This window comes from Phragmites australis, chromosome 4 (assembly GCF_958298935.1).
Source record: "Phragmites australis chromosome 4, lpPhrAust1.1, whole genome shotgun sequence".
Taxonomy (NCBI): Eukaryota; Viridiplantae; Streptophyta; class Magnoliopsida; order Poales; family Poaceae; genus Phragmites; species Phragmites australis.
Window position 1 is genome coordinate 884,861 of NC_084924.1, and position 27,229 is coordinate 912,089.

Consider the following 27,229-nt stretch of genomic DNA (forward strand, 5'->3'; position numbering starts at 1 on the left):
TTGTTTCAAGTTGTCCTAGCAAAGTTAATGATGAAGCAATACTTTCAAGAAAGAAATCGAGAATCAACAAAAAGAAGTGTTATGGTTGTAATGAGAAGTGACATGAAATTGGATCATGTCCTTACAAAAAGGAAGAAACTTCATCAACATCAAGAATTCAAGCAAGCTCTCATCATGATGACAAACACCAAAAGAAGAGACTCCAAGCTAAGTAAAGATCACATAAGACGAGGGGTAAAACAAAAGGTCATCAAGGTGAGAAGCCTCAAATGAAGAGGCTCTGCGGTAAAATTTGCTACACATGCCGTAAAAAGGGACATATTGGTAAAAAAAAAATTCAAGGGTAACATTCCTAAGCATAACTCTTCCAATAATGATCGATATTTACTTAGAAAGGTTAAAAGTGGTACTTATGTTGCTAAGGTGATTAGTTCACCTCATGTTAATGCAAGATCTATTTGGGTGTCTAAGTAACTTGTGACTAACCTTAAAGGATCCAACATAATTTGGATACCACAAAGTACTTAATTTGCTAAATAAGTACTTGGAGATGTATTGAAGACTTGGCTTACTTGAGAAGAATTATTTTGCACATCTCATATCAAGTTTCCTTTCAAGTGGTATTTCTCATCATTTGTGGAAAGGGTGTCAAGTATGAAGATTATTGTTCCAACATCAAAAATCAATGATATCTCGGTAGCGAGTACCTATTTTAAAATATCTAGCCTCCTTAACCTTGTGTAGTTGTTAGTGGTTCACAATCTTTTCAGTGATTGTGAACCCTTGAAATTGGCTAGTTAATTTTGCTTAAATTTCTACATTTTTATAAAGTGATGTGTTTAATGACTCTCTAGTAGAGCAAAATCTTGTGAGTGATACATGCAATAAATGCTTGGTGGTGGCCATCAAGAAAAATGTCATGCAAAGATCAAGACTTAAGAAACCGCCCAAGCATTTTAGCTTTTCTGGACAATTCGGAAGTTCCAACTTTGTCCGAAAGGCCCGGTCTTCGTAAACTGGATATTCCGAGCCAAATTCAGAAGTTCCAAAATCTACAGAAGGTTAGAGGTATGTTAAGATGAAGAAAAAAGTTAAAATTGGACCTCCACCTCAAGTGCTTCGTTCAAGAGCTTATCAAGTGTCAAGAAACCATTCCATCAATGATGTTCAAGGAGACATTTGAAAGAGAGAGGGTAATTACTAAAACTCTAGTTACAATTTCTTGTGAATTTTACCTTTTTCTATCTTTGTAAGCTATATAAGGCAAAAGAAACATTAGAGGATTTGGACTTAGTGATGACTATGGAAGATGAACTTAATCTACCATGTGAAGAAAAAGCAAAGGGAAAAAACATGTAGATTGCCAAGCCACAATTCACATCTTGTGGTAATCTATATGATCTCATGGTTGTAAGTTCATTCTTAGCACAAGTATTTCCTTTGTAAATTTCTTTTGTGCATTAACTCAAAAATAGGGTAAGCTCCTATAGATTCTTGAATGAACTAAGTGCATATTACAAGTAGTTCAAGTACTTGGATGCACATATTTAGAGGGAGCTCATCCTATATTTTATGTTTTGAGACTAATTGTTCCTCAAGTGAAATTTGTGTTTAGTACCTTAGTGAAATGAAGGTCATTGGAGACATAGCAAAATTATTTGAAGATTTATCTAATTGATTAAAGAGCCAAGTTATGTAGAATTATATTTATTATCTATCTAATGACACTCTATGAAGGTAACATTCTATCACAATATCCTTAAATTCGTAGTCTTTATCTTTGTAATAGATTTATTGTTCTACACAGTTTTCTGGAATTTACAGAATTCGGAATATCCGAGTTTAACTCGGAAGTTCCAGATGCTGACAGAAACCGGAAGTTCCGGGTTGTATCCGGAAGTTCCGATTCTGGAAGTTCCTAGCTCTTTGCATGTGTAGGTTTCGTATCTACGCTTGTTTAGAGTTTATGTTTATCATAGCATGTGTAGACTTTATTGCATTCTTGACATGATCTTATTTCATAACCTAGCATGTCTTGATTGCTTGCTAAGTGTGCTATGAATTTGTTTCTAGTCCATCTAGATTTTCTTACCGACTAGTATATGTAAGTCATATAAATAGTATGTATAGGATGCATTGCACATTTATTTGTTGATTATGTGGTTTTTGAGCCTTATTTGTTCTTATTTGTTTCATTGAATTCTATTGTGGCTCTTTCAGAGAAAATTAACGGATTATCACATTATGTGGGAGTATCATGTTTTGTGCATCTTAAATACCCATAAAGTGTGAATATTTGAGCAATAACATTTAGAATTGATATAATTACTTATCTAGCATCTATGTGGTATGTTAAGCTCATATAAAGCTCAATCTCGTAAATATCTATTAATTGATCCTTACTTGGTTTTAAATTGAAACTTAAGATTCTTGTTATTTCTTTAGTGATCTATTTAATATCAAGATTTTAATTTGAATCATTTTCTCATTCGAATCTAATCAACTATAGTTTTTATGTGTTTAATTGTGATAATTGATTTTGAAGAATGCATTTGAAGCATGATGCCTAATTCTTATATTTCTTCACATGCTTTTTTAATGAAAGTTGATCCATGCAATGCTGCAAATATCATCTTGTGATATATCCATATACCATTATTTTCTTACAATTGGTAGTAATACAAGTGGTAATCTGTCGGTGACATGGGAACGAGGGGTCCCTGAGTTCTGAGGCTAGAACAGTAGAGTGCCATGTGGCACCCTCCCTCGGGGGTTATCTCCCCGAGGTTCGAGAAGATCAAGTTCCGGGAGAAGGTGCTCGGGGCCATGAACAGTGGTCCCTGAGTACCCGAGTTCCCCGATGACAAAAGAAGGCCGAGTTCCGGGAGAGGGTGCTCGGGGTCATGAACAGTAGCCCCCGAGCACCCGAGTTCCCCGATGATAAAAGAAATCAGTTCCGGGAGAGAGTGCTCGGGGCCGCGAACAGTGGCCCCCGAGCACTCGAGTTCCGCGAGGACCTGGGCAGTCAAATTCCAGGAGAGAGTGCTCGAGGCCGTAAACAGTGGTCCCCGAGCACCCGATTCCTCGAGGATCAAGAGAGGGCATATCCGGAAGAGAGTGCTCGTGGCTGTGAACAGTAATCCCCGAGCACTCACAGTTCCCCGAGGGCCTGAGAAGTCCTTCGCCGGTGGTCCCCACAGAGGCTCATCGGTGAGGTGTCAACTGGTGAGAGGCCCGATGCTGCATTTAAGAGGGCGCGTGACCTGTCACTTCTAACTACTCCCCTCACGCCTGCTGTCAGTCCCTGTCACGGCCTGGTAGGGAGGCGTGGGGACATTTAATGCACGGGTCCCATCCCGCGTCATCCGGCGCGCCTCGGGATAACGTCGCGGAGCTCGAGGCACACTGCCTGCCACCCTGCTGTGTCAGGTCTGTTGTGACCGGGCAGGCACGCGGGGCTACTCGGTGGCTGCCCGGCAGGCCCTCCCCGCAGCACTCGCCGAAAAGCCGAATGATGACGAACAAGATCGGACGGGGCGCGTTTTCAACCCTCCCCGTCACCTCGCGCAGCAGCCCATGATGGTTGCTTTCCATTTATGGTGCCTTGGAACTCGCGCCATCCTATCTGGGCACGCTACTGCCCCGACGGGTATATAAGCGGGGCGGACTCTCCGGAGAACGGGGGAGAGTTTTTTAGGACACGGAACAGACATTGACGAGTCTCAGAGAACACAAGACACAGAAGACAGAGGCTTGGATCAACTGAAGAACAAGGAGCACGAAGCTCTAGACTTAGACAAATATTCTTGTAACACAGCAGATCCCCAGAGAGACATTCTCAGAGAATTTATAGCATACAAACAGGAGTAGAGTGTTACGCTCAGAGCGGTCCGAACCTGTCTAAAAACTCCCTGAGCATTTACTTTCTCCTGCATCCGATCATTCCACCCCACCTGCATCTCATTTACTCCCATTTATTTCACCTACGAAGCGGGTTCAGAATCATCCCCCGGCCGAATCTCAAAGGGGGTCCCTCTGGATCCCCGCTTGAGGAGTTCACCCTCCGACATAATCCTTGTTAATCATCTTTGTTTCAATCTTTGCTTCTAAGCGACTTCTTTTTTTTGAAAGATTTCCTTTAACTCCTATGTTAGAAAATTTGATTTCTTCAAGGAAACTTTCCTTTTGAAGTTTATGGAAGCTTGCTATCTCAATACTTAAATCATTCTCAATATTATTACTTGAGATAAGCTTTTGAGCATGAATAAAATTAATTTCTTTATATGCTCAATCTATTCACTTAGTTCATTTGTTGAACTTTATGAATGATCATTTGTTGATTTTTATCTTAGATGTAATTTGGACAATTTTTGATATTTGTCTTTCATTTGGTATCTTTATTGCTTATATGTCATTTTATCCTAATTGTATCTTTAGTGGATTTTGAAAGTGACGAGTATGCTTCTTTGACTCAAATGTTAATATTTATAGCATGTTTACTTTTTTTGATCCAACATATGGAGTAAGTCTCTCTCAAGAGCTTTTATTGGATAAAATGTGTATAGACTTTTCATTTGACATTCAATTGGGATATATGCTTTCAATCTTTTAATTGTTATATATATCTTCAATTGATATCCATTTCATATACACACATTTATGAGAGAGTTTGCTCTATGTGGTGGACTTTGCTAATCTCTTATGACCTAATGAGTTTCAGGAATAAATTGTACTTGAATGAGTTTTAGGTACAATAGAGATACATTAGATGCTTAGATTAATCATAATGAAGATCCTTCCAAATAGAAGATCATTGAAATTGGAATTCATGAAGATGGTCTTCATCTTTTAATTGGCATTTACTAAGAAGATCATCTCTTTCAATTTGAATCATAAAGAATGACCATATCAAAGCAAAGCTAAGGAAGAATGAATAATGATCTACTATATCAATCCAATATCATTCTCGGTAACTTGTTCTTTATTCATGCATTTAATACCAAAGTTTCAATCTTGTGTTGATTGCATCATAACATGAAAAAGACTTGCGAAAATTTGTTTTTCATGCAAGTGCCTAAAAACTTCTTTATTGTAAATATAAGCAATTTACAGTAGCATATTTTTGTGGAAACTCTATAATCATATTTATGATTCATCCAATCACAAATATGCAAGGGAATTCATATCAAATGCTTGATTGTCTTTATATGCAATATTGATGAAAATTGTAAAATCTATCTTTTGCTTGAAGTTTTTAGTCCACATTAAATTGGCTCTATTGAATATGTAAGCTTATGAGATGTTGACTCTTTGTGATAAACAACAAATGTGTTATAATATCAATAATTTTGCTATGTTCAATTTTTAGCATAATCCATTGCACTTGTGCTTTGGATATTAATTTCTGACTCATGCTTGATTTGTCTTCGATTGAATTTGTTTTAATTGACATCATTTTCTATTGGTATCTCTTTCAATGCTTATGCTTCGAATTTTTAATTGGTATCTCTTGTAGGTATCTAATTGATATCCTTTGAAATTGTAGTTGGTATCTTTTGCTATAGTATTTGATATATTTTTCAATTAGTACCCTCTGGAATCTTTTTTGGCATCTATTTAAACTCATTTGTTCCATTGTATAGTATGATCCCTTCACATAGTTTATAGTTGGATAAGTACATTTGAGTTTACTAAAATTATGAGAAATACACATATCATGAAGAGTTTATATTATATATGATCATGCACTAGCTTTCAATGATTCCTTTTGTGGGATAGGGCTAATGTGCTTTGAAGGGGAATTTCTCTTTTTGGCAAGTTCTCCAAAAAATCTTACCAAATTGATATCAATTGAGAGAGAATTTGTTTCGATGATTTCATTTTGGTATTGATGTCAATTGAGAGAGAATTTGGACTAGATGTTATATTTTGTAAGAGTGCTTTGCTTATGGGAGAGAATAAATGTTATGTTTGTAAAGAGGATGTAAATTGGGGCGGTTTTAAAAAGAAAAACCATGCAACTCATTTTTTGGGAAGTTTTTGCTTTGCATGAGCATATTTTTTAATATATAATTTATCATGCTTGATTCATGTGTATAAAGGAAAATTCTTCCAAAATATGAGATAAACAATATATGCAATGATATTCATAATTCATTCACGCATGCATAGATTGTGGGGGAGTTTGTTATATACATATGTTTAGTTCTAATAACATCAAAACCTTAGTAGTGTTTAATGCTAGTAAAACTAGTTTTGGTAACCTCAAATATCTTTGTGATGTTTGATGTTTCCAAAACTTGTTCTTTATATACATTCATCTTCAGATTAAATATATACTTAGAACTTTAAATTTTTTTCAAATATAACCATCTAGTGAGATTGTCATCAATTATCAAAATAGGGGAGATTAAAAGTGCATCTAACCTCTAAGTGTGATTTTGGTAATTAATGACAATACATATGGACTAATAAGTATGTTGAGAATTGTTAGTAGGGTGTTTCATAGGTGATACATAGAGGAGAAATATGCATCAAGATAAATAAGTTCTAGGTGATGCTCGGGTAAGTTAATGATAATACTTATAGAGTAGCAATTATGTTGAGAATTGTTATTAGGATATTCTATAGCAGATACATAAGAAATGAAGCATGGATTCATTGAGAAATATAAGAAGAAGAAACTTGAAGCATGAAGGCTAAATTACTTGTAGAGATCAAGTAACTTAAGGTATAATGTTGTCAATTAAGTTTTATAGACTAACTCATGAGCTTTGTGCTTGAGAGTGAGTTGGGGTTAGGATCCATAAGAAGGTATAAGTTGAATTGAAATCATATATGCTAAGAGTAAAGAACAAAATTGGACTCCATATATGATAAAGTGAATTTATTGAAGATGTCGGATACAAAATGGTTTTCTATAGTAAGACAGTGAAAAGCAAGCAAGACTCGGTTGCGATGGACCATCCGGGTAGTGAAGGATAAGCAAATAGCTTGGCACCGAAGAACCAAGGCGGTGATGAATAATGAGTGAAGGCTTTGCACCAATACCGTGCGAGGCCATTGGAAGCTATGGTGATTCGCATCAATCACATGAAGAATTAAGAAGAGATGGAGTGAAGACAATATAAAAGATGGCAACCCTCTAAATTTGAAAGAAAGAAGCGGTAATTAAAGGTATTCAAATGCTCAAATTGGTTCAAACGAGTTTTACATTTGAATTTGAGTATAGATATGCCGTACTAAGAGAGATGCAACGTAGAGCTAATTATCATGTCTTGGTACTCAAAGTACCCTTCTTAAACCAAGTCGAGAGACACAAATCACCCCACGAACACTGGGAAGTTCTAACTTGCTATGTGTACCCAGATGTTTCGGGTGCAACTCAGAAGTTCCGGGTAAGTCGGTACCTTCGGGTAAGGATCCGAGTAGGGGTACTCGGTGTGGCTTTTCTATCAAACCCGGAAGTTCCGTGTTAAACCTGGAAGTTCCGGGTAGCCGGATGTTCCGGATTTGGACCGGTATAAGGTTCTCTGTTTGGGTTTCAAGTCTGAACCCGGAACTTCCGGATTGGGTCGGAATTTCCGGATTCTAGTGACTAGCCGGAACCTTCGGATTGAGTCCGGGCTAGAGCTCTCGGTTATGCGTTCAAATGTCAACCCGGAAGTTCCAGGTTCCACCCAAAAGTTTCGGGTTTAGGCAGGAAGTGTTGTAACGGCTAGGTTTTGGAGGTTGGGTATAAATACCCCCTCTCTTCATTAGCTGTTAGTGTTCCCATGAAAATACTCAAAGCCAAAGCCAAAAGAAACTCTCCCCACTCCAATCTAGTGTGAGATTTGAGAAGAAAAATAAGTTGAGTTGAGAGATTGGATGTTTGAGAGCAAGGGAGCATAACTCCCATCTTGAGCACTCGAGTTCATCGGCAAGAAGTTCGTCGTCGAGTTTGTTACTCTTGGAGCTTGAAGCTCCTAGGCTGCTAAATATCAGCGGCGAGCACCTAGTGTTGTGGTGTGCCGCAAGAAGTTTGTGAAGGCTTGGATTTCGCCTCCGCATGGAAAGGAATCAAGAGCGAAAGCTTAAGCTCAAGTGTGACCAAGCTTGGTGAGAAAAATGGTTGAAAGAGACCTTACTCAAGTGTGACCAAACCCCTCAACGGAGACGTAGGAACCTCAAATGGAGGTGTCCGAACTTCGCGAAACAAATCACGTGTCTTCTCTCTTGGTTTGATTGTTCATGAGTTCTTGCTTTATATTTGTGCATATTCGTGTGAAATTAATTGTAGATTCTCCGTGGATCTACTTGAAATCATCACTTGGAACACACGACTTTATTTGGTTTGAGCTAGAACTCATTAAGTGTAGTTTAATTTTAGTTTCAAGTTCTGAACCTGGAAATTCCGGATTGAACCCAGAAGTTCTGGATTGAACCCGAAACTTTCGGATGAACAGTAATTTTAGAACTTTTGATTAAAGTTTCTTGCATATATTTTGCTAGATTTGGTTAATTTTTGTCACTCTATGATTGTAACCTTCACTTTGTTTAGGGTGTTTATGTACTAGTTGAGCCTAACATATTTAGATTTTCATTTGTGAAAAATCCGTTAATTTATTTTCTGTTGCAAGTTTAGACCAACGGTAAAAGGGAACAATTTTTTGTAAAAACGCCTATTCATACCCCCTCTAGGCGACATCATTGTCCTTTCAATACCACATGACTGTTGTACGTTGTTGATCATTCTGCGAAGCCACACGCATTCACGAGATGCTTCATATAATGTAATTATTTCAGAATAATTTGTGGATGTAACCACTAGAGTTTGTTTTGAAGACTTCCAAGAAATGGTTGTTCCACCGTGTAAGAACACGAAGCTTGTATGTGATCTGGTATTGTTAGGATCTGATAAGTAACCAGCGTCAGTGTATCCAATCATATTCATATCTTATTTTCTTTGAAAGAAAAGACCAAGATCTATGGTGCCTTGAAGATATCGAAAGATATTCTTAACTCACGCCTAATGATGTTCAGTTGGAGTAGCACTGTGCCTAGCTAGTCAGTTCACTGCAAATGCGATATCAGGTCTGATGCAATTTGCAAGATACATAAACGCTCCAATGGCACTGAGATAAGGAACCTCATGTCTCAGTATCTCTTCTCCTTCCTCTCGTGATCTAAATGGATCTTTCTCCACATCTAGAGATCGAACAACCATGGGAGTCTGGATGGATATGATTTGTCCATATTGAATTTCTCCAATATTTTCTGGGTATATGTGGCTTAGTGTACTAGAATACCTGAAGGAAGATGCTCGAGTTGTATACCCAAGCAAAATTTGGTTTTACCGAAATCCTTTATTTCAAATTCCGTCTTTAGATGATTGTGTGCTTCATCTATATCTGTTGTATTTCCAATGATATTCAGATCATCGACATAGACAAATATGATGCAAAATCCCGTTGCGGGCTTCTTTATGAAGACACATGGGCAATCATCATTGTTTGAGTACCCTTATGTAGAAGAAACTCTTTTAGTCGGTTGTACCATATTCTTCCCGACTGCTTTAAGCCATATAGTGACTTTTAAAACTTTACACAATACATGTTGCAGTTTGCGTTTGGATTCGGAATGTCTAGTCCTTCGGGGACTTTCATATATATGTCCAAATCAAGTGACCTATATAGGTATGCGGTCACTATATTCATCAACTGCATAGATAGATGATTTTAAACTGTCAATAAAATTAGATATTGGAACGTGATTCCATTCATTACTAGAGAATATGTGTGAGAAACCGTCCAAACAATATTCTAATTAATCATCAGAAGGATCATTATTCATAATCATAACCTCAATGATTAACCAGAATACCATCCCAGTAGTTCCAGCACGTGTTTTATACCCAAGATCGGAACACATACCTTTTCAACATATACATCACAACATAGCTTAAGAAAGAGCGAATAATTAAAGATTATATTACAAGTTTTTAAGCATGATCATTTACAACAGTTTGCAACAAAAGAGAAACTACGCAGCGAAAAGATTAAAACCTTAACAACAATGAAAGGAGAATAAAGCTATATGCCCTTAGGCTCCACCCCAAAGCAGCCCATTTAGAGTAGGATGCACTACTCATGCCCGCCGCCAACATCAACAGGTGTGAAGTAGCCAAACATCGTCTCTTCCTCACCAGCAGAATCTGAAAGTGCAGGTATGAGTACGAAGGTACTCGCAAGACTTAATCCATATAGAGCACATATACATAGCTCGACTCCAAGGATTTATGCATTGAGCTGTTAGCAAGAATAGGCCACAAAGTTAAGTAAAACCTATGCGATAAGCAACCTGGAAACCTACTTGTGAGCATCTATACTTAACTCAAAAATACCTTTCTACCCTGTAATCCACAACTTGAACATGTATGTATAGGAACCATAGTATCTCATCAACAATATGCACCAACCATTTCCATCATACCATATCCTTATTCAACATTCGTAAACTCTACGACCGATACAAATGAAACAATAGCATGCTTATAACCAAGAGCGCGGCATTTTGAAATGTTTTTTACACCCTGCAGGGGTACAACTTTACCCACACGACTCGAGGACCATTCGGCTTGTGCTACTCGTGAAAGTACACACAAGGGGGTACACATGTCAACCTTTCTCATACCTGGAACCACCCACTTGCAATGCCCCTATGGCACCGAGGTTACCGCGAGCGTGTCCCAGACACCTCCAACTTCCTGCTACTTTGCTTCTCCTTTTCTTTTTCTCTTATGCGTCATAGAGCCGCAAGGCAAGTATCAGCACGGCATATGATAATCGGCTTATCTTACCATTAGATCAGAATGTGGTGAGTACGGAAAGTGCTAGAGCCAACTGCACCGACAGACGGCCTTAAACGATGCAAGCGGTCTATGGCATCCGGGCACCTCTCTCCAACTACCCAGAGGACTCCTCCTGGGCAGAAGATACCCCTACCACAGCCCCCATCTCGCCTCAATCTCACATCTCAACCATCCACCTTAACCTCATCTTTATATCTGTGAACAGTGATTAAGTCCTAGGCTCGTGAACAACGGCAGCACCGTCGCTCGACTTCTACTGAGGACATAAGCATTGCTAACCATTTCGAATAATCGTTGAAGCTAGACACCAACTATATCATCAAGACTACAAAGATAACGATTCATCAATAAGTCAAGGTAGAGACAATGCATCAACATAGGTTCTACCTATATTAGCCCGACACTGGACTCAACACATGCAAACATACATAAAGCATAATTTATCAATTTAGACTCCATTCAATTTGAACAGTGGGTGCAATATGCTTAGATGCTTGCCTTGCTGCTCTGGTTCTTGTCCGATACTTCCCGCACAGAACTCACAGAAATGCAGAAGTTTGGTGTTGTCCTTCATCGTGCTCACATCACGCTCCAGATCTTCGTTCACTACTGAAGGACGTATGCAATGATGAGCATGAATGACATGCAATGATAGATGCTCCACAGTGTATGACCACAGTGCAATGATCAGGATATGAGTTTTAAAGCATCAAAACTTCTTAAACTTGGATTATTGTTAAGCATCTCATCATTTCCTGGATTATTTAAGCTTAACGCAATGCTTAGACCTAATTACAAAATTAACTATGTTTAATATGAGTGTGAGTATTTTTACTGAATAGGGCATAAACTAACAAGATTGGCAAAATTGATTTCATCAATTTCGGAGTTACCAATAATTAATTCTGAATTAAGGAAGCTTTAAACACATTTTATTAACCAAAGAAATTCCAGTACATATTTCATAGCTCCTAGCATTTTTAACATGTAGATTATGCTCATACAAACCCAACAAAATTGGTTTCACAATTTTTGGAGCGAGATACAATTTTCTATGTATTTTACAAGGTTCAGCCAATTGAACAATGCAAAAACAATTCTATTTCACATTTTCTGGAATATTCGAATTAAAAATACCCCAGAATCCTTTTTCACCCAGGCTGAGCTAGCCACGATCACTGATAGCGGGCCCGAGCGCCTTGACCTCGGTCCAATGGCATTAAGGCCTTGGTGCGCGACGCGCTGGCTGGCCGGCGGCTCTGTTCGTCATTGCCGACGGCGAGTGGCACGACGGCACGGGCCGGGAAGGGTAGCAACACCACCAGCAGAGGCACACGGACTTGACTAGGGCACACCTCGACGACAGCAACAGTCGGAAGGCGGCGAGTGGTGGTGCACGATGGAAATACATGGCTATAACACCCTGAGTTGAGCATGTTAATTAGTTACAAGATTCACTCCAAATTAAAACTTTTTAGGATTAATTGTGCTAACTATGGGTTAAGAGAATAGGTAAGTGGATGTATATATACCAGTATATATGTACATTCATGTTTATAAGTTTCTTAGGTAATTCGAAGTGCACTAGAACAAATTTAAAATAGTCTCTGCATTAAGTTAGTTCATATGCATTAATTTGAGGTTTCTTAATTCTTATGTGGAGGTTTAAAATTGAATGTCTCTCAATTTCAAACCTACTCTTAGATTCTTTTCGGCTCCAATCCAAATTGAATTCAAATCCTTTGTTTCAAATCCTTCCCCCAAAGATCTTATTCCAAATTGAAATCAAAGTTCAAATATTCTAAATTGAGTTGATCTTAATCCTAAGTCAACTTCAAATTCAAAATATTCCATTTTGAATTATTTCCCAAAATCCCTCCCTCTCTTTTTTCTTTTCTTTTCTCTTTTCCTTTCTCCTTCTCTTTTTCACCCCGGGCTGAATTTCCTCCCCCTCCTTCTTTTCCAGCCCACGGATTCGGCCCACTTCTCCCCCCCCCCCCTCTCTTCTCCCGCGCTTTCAGCCCATTCACGCGAGCGCCAGCGAAATCGGCCCACGCCACCGCGCTGCCGGCCCAGTCGCGAGTTCACGCGCGCGCCAGCACGCGCCCACGCCCCGCCATCGCTGGCCGTCCACGCGTCGCCAATCCAGCAGCTCATTTCTCCCCCCCCCCCCCTTCCTTCCTTCTCCCTTCCAGCGCGACGACGACCTCGTCGTCGTCGTTCCTCCAAGAAATATTCCGCGCACGCGCCAACCAACCTCCGCTTCCTCGCTCTCTCTCCTTCGCGCCCTCTCTCCTCCCATGCCCTGCACGCACGACTTTTGCAACCCGCCCATGCCTGGCCAGCGCAGTCGACCCATGCCCCGGACAAAAAGGTGGGTGCCGGTCGCCACCTTGCTGCCGCCGTCCCTGTGACGCCAGCCCGCACGCACCGCCTCCATGCTCTCTCTCCCTCTCTATAAATAGCGGCCCCGCATATCTCTCTCTCTTCTTCTTCTCTTTCCGCCCCGCCACAGCACAGCCACCATCGCCATTGTCGCCGTCGCACCCCTTTCGCCGCCCGTCTATCGACGACGTGCTGCCAGGGAATACCGGTGAGCCATCACTGAACTCGTGCCGCCATCCAATCGCCGAGAGCCCGACGGGAAACCGTCCGCGCTGATCCGCCACCTCACCGCCGCCGCCTCTTCGACGAGTCGCCGGCCGCCGACCCGCTTCTCCTCGTTGTAGCTGTTAGCATTTAATTAACAGTTCTTTAGTAATATTGAGAGAATTAAGAAGCACTTGCATTTACATTATACCTATTTCTCAACATATGTTATGCCAACCAGCAACATCATGTATGAGTTTCCAAATTTATTCGTAGAGGCATGCTATATATCCTGTTCAGCATGATTTACATGCAAGATGAATTACAATTAATCAGATATAATGACACATATCATCTGCATTGTTCATATAATACAGTGCCTTGTATATCACATTTTAATGGCTAAGGCCCTTCCTAGACAACATTTTTCAGTTTTGACACTTCCAAAGAGTCAAGTCTTACACTCTGCATTGTTTACTTGAAAAAATAGTAAAATACTTTTATAATATCCACTTATGAGGGACAAATCATTTAGAAAGAAATCCGCCCCATGAAATGCTATGAGATCAACTATAGATTAGATTCTTAAGCAAACTTACAGTAATGATGCTGTGCAGAAATAAGACGATCAGCCCATTAAATTAGTAAAATGGAATTATAAAAACAGGCACCACTCTTGAGCAAGGTTATGTTAGATTCCATGTTGTGCAGAAATAAGATCATCTGGTTAAAAAAATATATAACAAAACGAAATACAGTAAAAGTACAAAGACTGGCACCACTAAATTTACTTTCAGCAATAAATAATACGGCATGAACGCACAAATTAAAGATGGCGGTAGACAGGATAACAGTATTGAGGTGCAAAAACTGCATAAAGAAGAACAAACCTCGATATTAAGGAGCAAATTCTCTGGCTTGATGTCCCTATGAATGACCTGCTTCTTGTGACAGTACACCAGTGCACCAGCAAGGCTCATGACATACTAAAACACAGAAGGTTTCGTATCGTCATAGAATCTAAGAAAAAAAATGGCAAATCAGAAGGAAATCATGTTCTAGAGCCTGGTATGGCAATGCCAGAACAAGTTCTTCGCCATTAATGGGCATTATCACAATCTGAATTGGCGTCCTGCTAAAAGAGATGCTACAGATTTTCTCACATTGTTTCATGTATTGATGTTTGGGTTGTGGGAAGTACATCTCATAGGGCAGTGCATGTGCCACACATGAGTCGCAGTTTGTGAAAAAAATTGTTTCAGTATAATTTGTAAAATGGGACTGATCCTTTGCCTTGTATTTCTAGAAAAAGCTTTAAAGTTTCGAAAGAAAACTTAATGTTGCAATAAGAATATGAGATGATACAAAGATCCATCAAACCCCGCTACCATTTAACAGCTTATAAAAGTCGGCACTAAGATTTCCGATCAAATAGTATACTACTTCAACCCTCCTTTTTATGAAAAATTGCTTCGATTTGTAACCAATGCACAGGAAACCAATATGAATGTATAAGCAACTGATGAATTATATATAAGACCGGAGTAAGAGAAAGTTGGGACAGTTCTAACGAGCTCTTGCTGCCTTTCATGGCTTGAATAGCAGTGGTATCTTAGCAATCACTGTCGTAAAAGGTTTGCTTCGAATGTTATGGTTCGGATTTAAGATAATCTAGGTCTTGAAAGTAGAAAGAATGGCAATGGGCCAATCCAACGAGAGGCAAAAAAAAGTTGGAGGAAATAACAGGGAATAAAAGGGATAAGGGAAGGGGAGGCTTACGGCGCCGAAGCGGCCAGCGGCGCGAAGGACCTTGTACAGCTCGCTGCGGGCCGCGTACTCGAGGACGAGGACGACGCGCTCGTCGTCGTGGAACCAGGCGAAGAGGCGGAGCACGTTGGGGTGGCCGAGGCCGCGCTGGATCTCGATCTCCCGCCGCAGGTGCGCGTGGAAGCGGTACTTGTCCAGCTTCGCCTTGTTTATCACCTTCAGCCCCACCACGTACCCGCTCTGGAATGGATCACCAGCGCGGCAGATTAGCTTCCGCGGAGGCGAAAATTTGGGGAGATCGAGAGGGTTTGGGGGGGTTAGGTTTTCGTGGGTCGACCTGCTTCTCGCGGGCGAGGTAGACCTTCCCAAACTTGCCCTCGCCGATGTACTTGCCGATCTCGAAGTCGGACATGCTCCACTCCGGGCGCGCCATAGCAGGCGACGGTGGCGGTGGAGCCGACGAGGGCTCTCGATTTCAATTTCGTTTTATATTTCTTTTTCTTGACCGGCGAAAAGATCAAAATTCGTGAAATTTAGGATTATTTTTCGTTCTCTGTTATAGGTCTCGAATGTCAGTAAAAAAAATCAGAAGTAGATATTTTGTTCTAAATTTTGATAAAATTTTAATCTCTGATCTTACGGTACCACCACAACCAAATAGCGTATCTTCTCCTCAGCCTCGCGCTGTCTATATGATAATAGTACTTCTCCACTCTATTGGCATATCTTCTTGGGGCTTTCACATATCTTCGTCTTGGGGCTTTCAGACCGTCCGGTCAGTTACAAATCACTCACTTGTCCATTTTCAGCAGTATGGTTTAGGTCAGCAATGAAGCTTTGGAAATTAGGGGGGGAGAGGCGGCTGCGAGGATAAATAAATTGAGATTTAACTACTTAATTTATTTTAATGTTTGGAACATGAAACAATAATTGTCTCAAGGAAATTTTCAGAACGAAAATGCCCGATTTGTCTACTGTAGTGGCAGATATTCACTTTCAACTTTTCTGAACAAGCAACTGATCAAGCCTGTTGATCCTACTCTTCAAAGCTTTGCAACCATTCAAATTCTTCGCAAGGAACGTAATTCAGTTCTATTTTGCTAGTTTTTAGACAACCTCGTAATCTCTGTAGGTCAGATGAAAAGTGAACAAGGCGAAGCACAATTGCAGTATCGTTTCAAACAGCCACGTCTACACACCAAGGGAATGGAAATGGAGAAACTCAGTAAAACCTGGTGCTCAAGTATGTATCAAACCAACCAAAATCGTGACCAAAAAGCAGCATAATGGATTCCATGGCATTTCAACATGCATAACCTGAGGTAAAAACTTGCAGAAACTAAAAGTTTCCAACCGCAAATACAAAGAGTGGCTGGCCAACGAGGGTGCAAAAGAGTGCCATCACTGAAAACCATGACCTCATCACTGTGGTCAAGTAGCATTATGCTATTGGAGTCTATGATCAGGCTTTTGCCTCTTGAGCTACCTGCTCAAAAGTCTCCCCAGGAACAAGATCTGGAACGTCATCGTCATTCTCTTCCTTTGCCTGAGCAGCAGCTACCTGCTTCTGCATCTCTTCAGCAATCCTCTTCAGGTGCTCCATGTTGTCAGGACCTGCAAGGATGAAATCGGTCTTAGTATATCAATGACCTTTGTAACCAGGCTACAAGCTACTATTTGTCTCGTTATTTTTATGTTTGAAACTCAACAAGCAAACCCACCACAAAGCATGTAAACCGACTTCCAACTAACTGACAGTAAACAGAACAGATGTACTGATTTCCGGTAACAAACATTTATTCTATTGTCCACTAGTGCTAACCAACAAGAAAATACAACAGTGAAAGAGGATTCGAGCATATCATTATTCTAACAATGACAGGAGCTAAAATAAATGATGGAATAATTAACTGAACAAAAGTCAGATAATTAAAAATAGAGTATTTATTCGATGATATCATTAAGGCACAGAGAGTTGCATACCCAGTTGGTTGATGATCTGAGGAAGAACATCTTGTAGCTCTGTCAAGTTAAACAACATTAAACAATGTTCATAAGCCAACAAGATAATACGATATTCAAAATGCTAGATAAATAGAGCAATTCAAAGGCAGGGCTGCAGGGTGAGTTTGACCAAAGTTGGCTTTTTTGTACATAGCAGACGCAACATATATCCATTGCATAAGACTGCCTTCACTACTTTCAAGTTATTATTCAACCCAACCCTAACCTAGGGCACAACCCACTGAGATAGTACCTGGATGCATAAATGCGTACAATTTGGCACACATTAAAACTAGTCCCAGATTTACAAGTGCTTGTTGGAAGGGAAAATGAACTGATTTTCCTGCCAATCCAAAGGCACTGGGCCCAATCCTACCCATTAAGACAAGGCATATGATAAATAGCACATTCTAGTACAATTGTATTTGGACTAGTGAGGTGCAGAAGTGGATTTAGACTCTCAGCAAAGACATCTCAATTGGATGCAACAAAAGTATGTTAGTTGCTGCATTTGAGCAATCCATCACTGAATTAGGTTTAAGCAAATGATTATTCAATCAAATGGAGCAAAGAGACGAGGAATACTTTTCGTCTGTGGAGATCCACTGACCACCCATGTGTTTGCCGCGATGGAAGCTTGCACTGCATGGGTAGAGGAGAGGACGTCAGACAAGTCAATAACACTAAGCACTCTCCATTTTGATCGAGGGCATGTAACAGCAACTAGCAACAACATAGCAGGAGTGAGAGACAGACCTTTGGGATTCAAGAACTGGATGACGAGATCGTCCTTGAAGATGTTGACCTCCTCGATTGCGGGGATGGTGTTGACCCCTACTCTCTTGAGCGTGCTCTGCAGCCTCTTGTCGTCCGTGGTCGCCGTCTTGTGGACAGCCTTCTTCTTCCTAAGCAAAGCTCAGGTTTTTATCATCCGCATCGACATAGATGAACAGCGCATCAGTCAAGCCACGTGAGCCACTCAACGCCTACCTGCGCACGGTGCCTTTCCCGCCGGTGCGGACAGCGCCCGCCATCTTCATGAGCCTCTCCTTGTTCATCTGCGCAACCAGCCAAACAGTCAAACGCCGCAGGTCAAGGCAGGAACCACAGGAGAACGGATCTATCGCGATACTGGATGGGTTCTACGGCGACTGGCAATCGGAGTGGACTGATCCAAACCGCGAGCAAGAGGAAACCATGGCAATTTGCCGATTGGGCACGGTGATATCGGAGTGAAGAGTGGAAGAAAAGACTGACCTTGACGGCGGAGGGCGGCTGCGGCCGATGAGGGAGGAGCGAGTAGTGAGGACTGGAGGAGGCGGCGGCGTAAGAGTGGCGTAGCTCTTGGGGGAGGAATGTAGGGTTTTCAATTTTGCGCGCAAGTCCCTGGGTTTTCTGCGTTTTATGTACGCGTACAAGCTGGTTTCAATGGGCCGGCCCATCCAAACTCCTGGGCTCATTTCGACGTGCATCGGTGGATTCGGTGATGGGCGGCAATGGATCTCAATTTAGTTTGAAGTTGCTCAATCCAATAATCTATCGTCTTAAGTTCATGTTTCATCAATGAAATACAGACCCGGTTCCTTAAAAAAACTATTATCTTAAGACATGTTTGTTTTAGATTTAAATTATGATAATCCATTTCTAGAATCTGTGGAAGTTCTTTTTCCATCAAATTATGTATTGTGAGATTTTATAGTACAACTTGACTTGCGAATTGTAAGAATTACTTTTTATATTGTAACTGTTTTGTTTTTTTACTTTTGCTTTTGGAGCTACAATCCATAATTAGAATTAAAAAAACAGAACCTTAGTAAAATAGAGCTAAAAAGTCACCACATTCGCTCTCAAATAATAGAAGTTAGTAATGTGATTTCATATTTCTATATGAAATCAGGGGCACCATGCAATTCAAAGTCGTCGCATCAAGCAGACAGCAGTGCAAGACACAACACGTTGATTGCAAATGATAGAAACCATAACCTCTAGCAACGACGAAGGAACATCAATAGATCCATGGATCGGCAGAATGGGACCTAGGATTGGATCAACATGGGAAGAGATAGGTGTTGCTATATCAGACTTGGACTGTGTAACTCAAGGTCGTGATGTCAGGCATATGGCGGGGCAAAATGTAGCCCGCGGACTGCAGATGGTGGAGCCACGATCTCCAACAATGGCTAAGGGATATTGACAAAGCCAGGGATCGACATGATAGGGCATGTAGGCTGGCCACGTATCACGATTACGTTAATATGCGGCTAAGGGGTTGCATTTGATTGAATTTGTTGGGCAATTCCAAAATCACACAATAGATTTGTTATTGCCTAGCACAAGATCATGATGTCAGGTAGACGATAGAACAAGTCATAATCCGTAGACTGCAAATGGTCAATTAGTGACCTATATTATCAATAAAGGACACCGAGGATACTGAAGTCAGGCTTGAGCACATACCTCGTGGTTGTGGCCACGTGTACTACATATAAAGGCAAACAGTACGTCAGCATGGTGACCAACATTATGCATGCATTACATTAACATAGCTATTCTCAATACACATAGCTTTTATTGTCAGAATTGCAACGGTTGAAATGCCCGAACAAGTTTAGTCCTCCCTCCAGTCTAAAATAAGTATCGTTTTAGGGTTCGTGCAGTCAACTACTTTAAACTTTGACTATACATTACTTTTTATGTATTGAGTTTGGATACTTGAAAATGATACGAGTAAATTTGACTTGAAAAATATTTTTATATTAGTATGCTTTTACTATATTTATCAGTATATTACAATAAAAAATAGTAGTTAAAATTATATTTTAGGGACCATATTGATATCTAAAATGATACTTATTTCGTACTAAAGAGAGTAATAAAGTCCCGGTGTTTTCATTATCCCTTAAAAATTCACACAATATTGTTACTTTACACGATCAATTAACCACAGCCGTCGTGTCATGTATTTGTGCCTTTTATTCACATCCATATAAAATTCACATCAATCACACACTGCATGCATGCATATAGTGACGATCAAGGACAACTCTAAACCAAACTTTGTGTATGGTAATGGTAACAGCAGTGTAATATATAATAGGCAGGCACTGCACTCGAGTTAATCAGCTGGTAGATAGATGAGCTGAGATGCGTCGTCGGCCGGGTCAGGCGGCGGTGACGGCGATCTTCATGCCGGACTGGCAGTGTCCGGGGAAGTTGCAGATGAAGTAGTTGGTGCCGCGCGCCAGCGTGACGCGGTCGTTGCCGGACTTGTACACCTTGGCGCCGCGCGGCGTGGTGCAACCCTTGTACCCGGCCGCGTTGACCGCCACCACGTTGTGCGCCGACGAGCCGTACTTGAACACTACATGCATGCACCACCGAGCGTTAGCTGTGCTTTGGTCGGAAAATATGCTCTAGCTCGATCGATCGGACTCACCTAGCACGTCGCCGGCCTTGAAGCGCTTGCCGTTGGTCCAGCTGTTGGTGTTGAAGGCCCAGCCACCGCGGTCGCCGACGGTGAACACCGCCGACTCCGCGACCTGGCCGTGGAGGAGCACGCAGAGGAGCAGCACCGCGAGGACCACATCACCACTGCCTCTTCCCTGTGCCATCGCTCTCCCACACCACCACTAGCCAAGCTACCCACTCACCGGAATGTTCAGACACGGAAAGCAAGCACCTGCTAGCTATGTGCATGCGCAGAGATCGAGCAAATAATTAAAGCAAGCAGAGACGACGAGTGAGTGGACTGGTTGTTAGCAATGGAGGCCGGGGGCTCTCGTTTTATAGGCTCCCGGAGAGTGGAGGCGGGAAGGTAAGTAGGCCCGGCGGAGATGGAAAAGCAGAGTGAAATGGAGGAGGAGGGTTTGGCCAACGACCCACAATGGAGGCGCGCCATTACTTTTGGACGCCGATCGGTGGAGAAGACGACCAAGAAGATATACTGTTCACATCTACAAAGTAACGACGTCGCCTTGACGTCAAAGCTAGCGAGCACAGTCCGATCGGAGTGGTGCCGGAGAATATGTCGATCAGTATGTCAAGTCGCCGTCGACCGGAACGTTCACGACTGGTGCAGCTGCATTTCCACATCTCGTACGTATGTATGTATGTATGCTACTGAACAGCGACTACTGTTAGCGGACGGACATGGAGTCCAGTGGCAAGATTGCTCAGTGGAGCTGAGCCCGCCAAGCTCCGGAATTCCAACTGCTGAGACACCGACACGCACGGCTGTCCACTTTTTCAGACACCCGAGGCTACCAAGGAGGAGACTCTATCTTCTTCTTTCTCTTTTTTTTCGCTTTATTTTATTTCTCTTTTATGTCTAAAAATTAAGAGGGTCCCTGACAGGGGCGAATTCAGGCCCATAATAGGTTGAGCTTCAGCCCGGACCATAATCTAAATTACAATTGAAATTACTGTAGAAACAGTATAAAATTTTAGCCCAAATCAAATTTGAATAGGTCAACTTAGATTTTGACCCAGAACTAGTTCTGCCCTTGGTCTCTGGTGGATCCGCCCCTAGAGGCAAGTTAGAATCTCGATTGCACTCTAGTTATTGCTACTGTAAATCAGTAGTGGTGGAAAACTTTTAGCCTGATTGGAAAACGTCCATTGATTTTCAGAACTTTGAGGTTCTAAGAGCTGAAAGTAGCATAAAAGAAGCATCCTGGATCATTTAGTACATAAATTTTATAGAGGCCCTAAGTTAAAGACACATAACGTCTATTAGATAAAGAATATTGACATAACGTCTATTAGATAAAGAATATTGATATAACTTTGGGCGCTGTCTGGATCTTATGATCGGACGATTCAACATCATCTTCAACTTCCGAATAGCCCCTGCATCCCGCCCTCCTCCGACCATCCCCGCCGCCGGGTCCGCCTCTGCTGCCCCCGCTGCGCTAACCCGTCGGCTCAGATGCCCCCACCCCAACCTGGCCCACTGGTTGTCTCTCGCCACCCTGCCGTCTCTCCCATCACCACCGCCTGGCCTACCTTCCTCCCCGGAACCCCTTTTCTAAGCCCGTCGGACACCGGAGCCCCGGCAACCCTAACGTCGGCGTGTTCACACGATCGAGTGAGAGAATCGCACGATTCGAATGAGAAATCACCCGAACAAGTTATAGCAATGTCGTAACTTTGAGGTTCTGCCTTGATAATTCAGCAATTTAGAAATACGTGTTCAGCATTTTATATGTGAATTGCTAAAATAATGTACTATTTCAACTGTTGATACTTGAATTGTTAAATTTAAAAAATAAATAATTTCTATACGGATCCTATATTATTGCATAAATTAGGGCACAATGAGTTCCATATGGGCCAATTGGATGGGCCAGGCCCATACAGTAACAGGCCGCAGTTCTCTGCTACGCATCGGTCATCCGATGGAAGAAAAAAAAAGGGGGGGTCATCCGATTCGATTCGATTGACTGGCACAGCCACCACGCCGCCGCGACGGAGATGGCGCCTCTCCCTCCCCGTCGCCTTCTTCCTGCTCCTCCTCTGCCTCCCAGCGGCCCCACACGCCGCTGGTGGAGACCCGACCCCGACGCCGTGGCCCCCGCAGTTCCACGCGACGCTGGTGATGGATTACCACGGCAACATGTCGCTGTCCGACCTCTGGTACGACTGGCCGCGGGGCCGCAACCTCCACGTCATCCGCTACCAGCTCGCCGCCGACGCCCCCTTCTACGACGCCGAGTGGAACAACGGAACCTCCTTCTTCTACACCCCGGCGCGCCGCTCATGCCGCTCCGCCGCCGTCGGGGTCGGCATCCTCCGCCCCGACTGGCTCCAGCCCGGCGCGGTCTACCTCGGCCGCCGCGACGCCGATGGCTTCGACTGCCACGCATGGGCCAAGGCCGACTTCATCACCTACTACGAGGACGTCCAAACCAAGCGACCAGTCAAGTGGGTCTTCTACACAGGTAATCCATCCATCCCCTCCCATAGGGCTGGCCGTAGTTGCTTCAAGCTTAATCCCCCCCCCCCCCCTCTCGAATACCAATAGAAATAGATAGGGGCATTCACAATTTCACAATTGGCGTGATAGGTTGAAGCCGACCACTGCCAATGTCCAGAGTCCGGCCTGTGACATTGAGTTAGACGTCTCTAGTTTGGTTAGGGATCTAAGACATGCTGCCAAAATTGAGATACTACTACTTTAGTTTAGTATGGTACAGCACATTTTAAGAATCCCCACTGCTGGTTTACGGAAACAACGCACTGCGAGTTCTAATTCTGCTGACTAGAAAAGGAGTTCATGTTACGAAATACTGCTACATTGCTACTGTTTGAGTGGGTAGGAACCAAATGCAAGGAGCAATAGTAACACCCCCGTCAAGGAGGCCAGGAGGCTCAAGTTGCATGGGATCATGCAAAATCTGCTTCACCTGCTATATTCCTCTTCTAACTTGAGTGGAATGCTTTCCTCCAAGGGTCTAACCTATCTCATGCTCATTTGTTTCTTGATGCTTGTTCATTCTGAAATGTTGATCCATTCCTAAGCAATCAGGTGTATGATGATGTAGCACAGATGAAAGTGGCCGTAGTGTAGCAGTGAGAATTTCATGTTGTGGTGGAAGATACCTTGGCTCGAGCCAGAACAGACACACTTGTTTGTTTGAGGATTGCATCCATATAAAAAAATAAACAAAATGTTGTACTGTCCTTGTTGCATCCGCTTGAAGTCATATCTTCCTTCACGTGGACCCAGCACTTCATGTGTCTATAAGCTTGTGCACCCAGCAACGTTTGAAAAATCACAATGTAGAAATAAATGTTGCGAGGTCTCACTTTCACAAAGACGCATCAATCAAATTATCGTGTTTAGATTTCAGAATACAAGAACCATATCTTTCCTGTTTGGATGAGGGTGGTTGAGTTAGCATTTAGTTCAAATTTAAACTAAATCGCTACTGAATACTCTGAATCAAATCAATATCCCTAACAGGAGCCAAAGAAGTATTTTTGCATCGACTTGGTCACTTGTTTCTCCAAGCCCAGTGGACACACTAAACATTCATTTGTTCTTTTAGAAATATGTAAATCATTTTCGCTCTGTAATCAGTCGCATTTGCTCCAAGGATTTTGACCTTATCCATTTTGTCAGTTTGCTGCCATCCTGAACACAATCACTAACTACTGCAGATTGTGTAATTCTGAATTTTTGATCGATGGTGAAAAAAAATAACTCATTTCTGTTTGCCATGCTCGAACGTCGTTTAGGAACTTTTCGAACAAACCTTGATGGTTTCTATGTGCCAATATCTTTGGATAGCCTCTACTGTAGCCTCTTGTAGTTTCCACCTTATCAGAGAGGCTGATGACCTATTGGAGTTGTCATAAAGGTTGGAGTGGAACTGTATTACCTATCTCATATCGAATTTTTAGCAAGCTTCTGTGGGCATCCATTCATGCAAACAGGCATTGTTCCCGTGAATAAAAGTAGCACCTGCACAGAAAGAAGTTCTTCTACTTCAAGGCCTATTTTTTTATTTTATTTTAGGATAATCTTACTAAGGGTATACATAGTTATATATAAGGTTGGGATATAGGACAACACTGTGTATGTAAGTATTGAATCCCCTTGTTGGGCATCGACTATCAGTCGTTTTTTCAGTGATCAATCTCAAATCTGCAGCTTTGTGCCTATCAACGGTAAGAGGCAAACCAATATCTTTAACTGGAAAAGATAGTCGATGTTAATGCTCCAATTTGCTTGATCAAGAGTATATGTAGCAAACCAGATTATATGGATGCTAGTTGCCGGTGCTTTGTTAGCTTCTACTTCTGTTAGTTGTTCCTTAAAGTAGAAGGTGTCTTTCTGTATTGCTTTGGTGTATCACATTCTTTTCTGCAAGTTATCTTGGTTACGGTTTGATGATTATAGTGATACAACCTGTTGTTTCCATTAAGTTTGCCATGCTCGGGAGTCTGGAACAGCTAAACCAAGCAAGAGTGCTGTTTAATTGACGAGTACAAGTCAGGATTGCCACACTCCCTGTTTTGTTGCACCTGTCTTTGCACTTGCACTGCCAGTTCTGCATCAACGATAGTCGATAGAGCTTGTTTGTATATTAACGCTGCAGGTTCAGAGAAGTGTCATTTTCTATATGACTGTATCTGACCTTTGAACGTGTTGCAATCTACAGGGAGGACTACCTATGTGATGAGCTTTGAGGTGGGAGCAGTGCTGGAGGATGAGGGATGGCAGGCGCCTGAGTACTGCTTCTCCAAGGATGGTGGAATCGCCCACATCTCCGGTGGGCATGATGACAGCTTTATCCCCAGGAGTGTGTTGTGAGGATTTATCTTCCGCTCATGTGCTCCTCTTGGTCTCCGATGTAGCTTTGAACATAGAGATGCCGTGGAACAGTATGACCACGCATGCGTTCTCTCAATGTTTTTGCGTAAATTTAATAATGTGATGGAGCCGGATCTTGTTCTCCTTGATATAATCAAGTGAAGTACTGCAGTACATAGCTTGTATTGTATCCCATGCGATCTGTGGCGTATTCTTTGTGACCTTGTCTACGAGCTCTTGCATTGTCGTCAGGCCAGACGTTCCATCATCAGAGCTCCGGAGGGATTCATGGTTGGTCAAGAAGATTTCTAGCTATTATCTGTGTGCACACTTTCCCTCAGGAGTCAGGACGATCTGTATGCACACTGTTCATCTGGTGGTAGCAGGCTGCCCACCGCTCGGTTGACAGTGGTCACCAAGTTTCCTCCCGGTGACAAACTTCCGGTCCTCCTCCGTCTCTCCCCTCCATCTTCCTCGCCGGATCTCCCCCGCCGTAGCCCTTCCTCCATGGCGGAAGGGGAGGAGGACCATACACCATACTTGGCGATGGCGAGCGATACGGAGCAGCAGAGGAGTCCCCATGTGCCTGCTCCTGCCAAGTGATCCATCCATCCAACGACCTGCAGTGCCATCGTGGCACGCAATGCGCCACACGCGATGCAACTACACTACAATAGAAATGGTCATTATTACCGGCTAAAAACATTATCAGATAGCGGTTTTTGAACCGACACTGATAGTCACAATCTATCAGTGTCGGTCCATAACAAATAACCGGTACTGATACTCAGACTATTAGTGATGGTTTATGATAAGTATCAGTACCGGTTCTTTATCATGAGCCGATAGTATTATCATTTTCTAAAAAAAAAATCTATCGGAAACAACCCGCTCAATGCATCGAGTTGGAGCCACCTTCATTCCAATCATCTCACAGCATTGAATATTAATTCCAATCATCTTACAACATTGAATAAACATTTTGCAACAACTCAATCTCAATTTGTTCAATATAGAGTGACTTCATCTCGATTTATTAAATATAGAGGGGGTTTATTTTAACATACATATGGTGTCTACTACTTTCACACATAAAGCAGAAGGAGAGAGAGATAGAGAGATATTGGTGCTCAGAATGAATATAATAGAGCTACTTTCTTAGGATTGAGAGGAATCATGAATTAAAGGAGCACCAATATCTCGAGACTAACCTATGATATGAAAGAATGAAGAGCAGTGTAGAGCTTGTTTACTTCCTTATCCCCGATGACGTGATCCCACACACTGTTGCTCCGGTCAGGATAGTCCTGAGGGGAGTGCTTGCTGTCGCCGCCCCCGCGCCTGGCTAGCTTCTGGCGACCGTGATGGGTGGTCGAGCCATGCTTTTGCGAATTGGATAAATTCATGATGGCCTTACAATACTGAGAATCGGAGCGTTTCAATGGAGGAAACTTCAATGTAGGCTACTGAAGTTACCTTGGTCGTGAGGCTCTATGAGTCCTTGGTTGGGATGGTGGGCGCCGACATGGCCTTGCTCATCTTCCTGCCCGCAGCATGCCTTCTTGCTACTGATGACCTGCAGTTCAACACTCTGCACACGCACGCACAATCGTAAGGAATTTTGCGATAGAAAATTACTAATGTACATACAGAATTGTTTTACCGTTTGCACATACCATGTAGGTCTGCTTTTGCGGGGT

At 42.1% G+C, this 27,229-nt stretch overlaps 4 protein-coding genes across 4 annotated transcripts; 1 reads left to right on the forward strand and 3 right to left on the reverse strand.

The window, feature by feature from the left end:
- Nucleotides 1-10,124: 10,124 nt before the first annotated feature.
- On the reverse strand, nt 10,125-16,011 carry LOC133913978 (serine/threonine-protein kinase Aurora-3-like). Its single transcript, XM_062357158.1, has 5 exons — nt 16,004-16,011; nt 15,221-15,674; nt 14,294-14,427; nt 13,502-13,581; nt 10,125-10,195 (listed from the first exon to the last, which is right to left on the reverse strand). Exons 1-5 carry the CDS (start codon nt 16,009-16,011, stop codon nt 10,125-10,127), a joined length of 747 nt encoding a protein of 248 aa, XP_062213142.1.
- Nucleotides 16,012-16,415: 404 nt separating this feature from the next.
- On the reverse strand, nt 16,416-18,606 carry LOC133915003 (basic transcription factor 3-like). Its single transcript, XM_062357990.1, has 6 exons — nt 18,470-18,606; nt 18,203-18,270; nt 17,969-18,117; nt 17,798-17,854; nt 17,192-17,230; nt 16,416-16,822 (listed from the first exon to the last, which is right to left on the reverse strand). Exons 2-6 carry the CDS (start codon nt 18,268-18,270, stop codon nt 16,671-16,673), a joined length of 465 nt encoding a protein of 154 aa, XP_062213974.1. The 5' UTR covers nt 18,470-18,606; the 3' UTR covers nt 16,416-16,670.
- Nucleotides 18,607-20,078: 1,472 nt separating this feature from the next.
- Nucleotides 20,079-20,952, reverse strand: LOC133914050 (basic blue protein-like). The gene is made up of 2 exons (XM_062357208.1): nt 20,649-20,952; nt 20,079-20,573 (listed from the first exon to the last, which is right to left on the reverse strand). The coding sequence occupies exons 1-2, from the start codon at nt 20,821-20,823 to the stop codon at nt 20,374-20,376; spliced, it is 375 nt and encodes a 124-aa protein (XP_062213192.1). The 5' UTR covers nt 20,824-20,952; the 3' UTR covers nt 20,079-20,373.
- A 1,586-nt stretch (nt 20,953-22,538) lies between these two features.
- Nucleotides 22,539-25,722, forward strand: LOC133913979 (uncharacterized protein At4g14100-like). Its single transcript, XM_062357159.1, has 2 exons — nt 22,539-23,151; nt 25,378-25,722. The coding sequence occupies exons 1-2, from the start codon at nt 22,539-22,541 to the stop codon at nt 25,527-25,529; spliced, it is 765 nt and encodes a 254-aa protein (XP_062213143.1). The 3' UTR covers nt 25,530-25,722.
- Nucleotides 25,723-27,229: the final 1,507 nt, after the last annotated feature.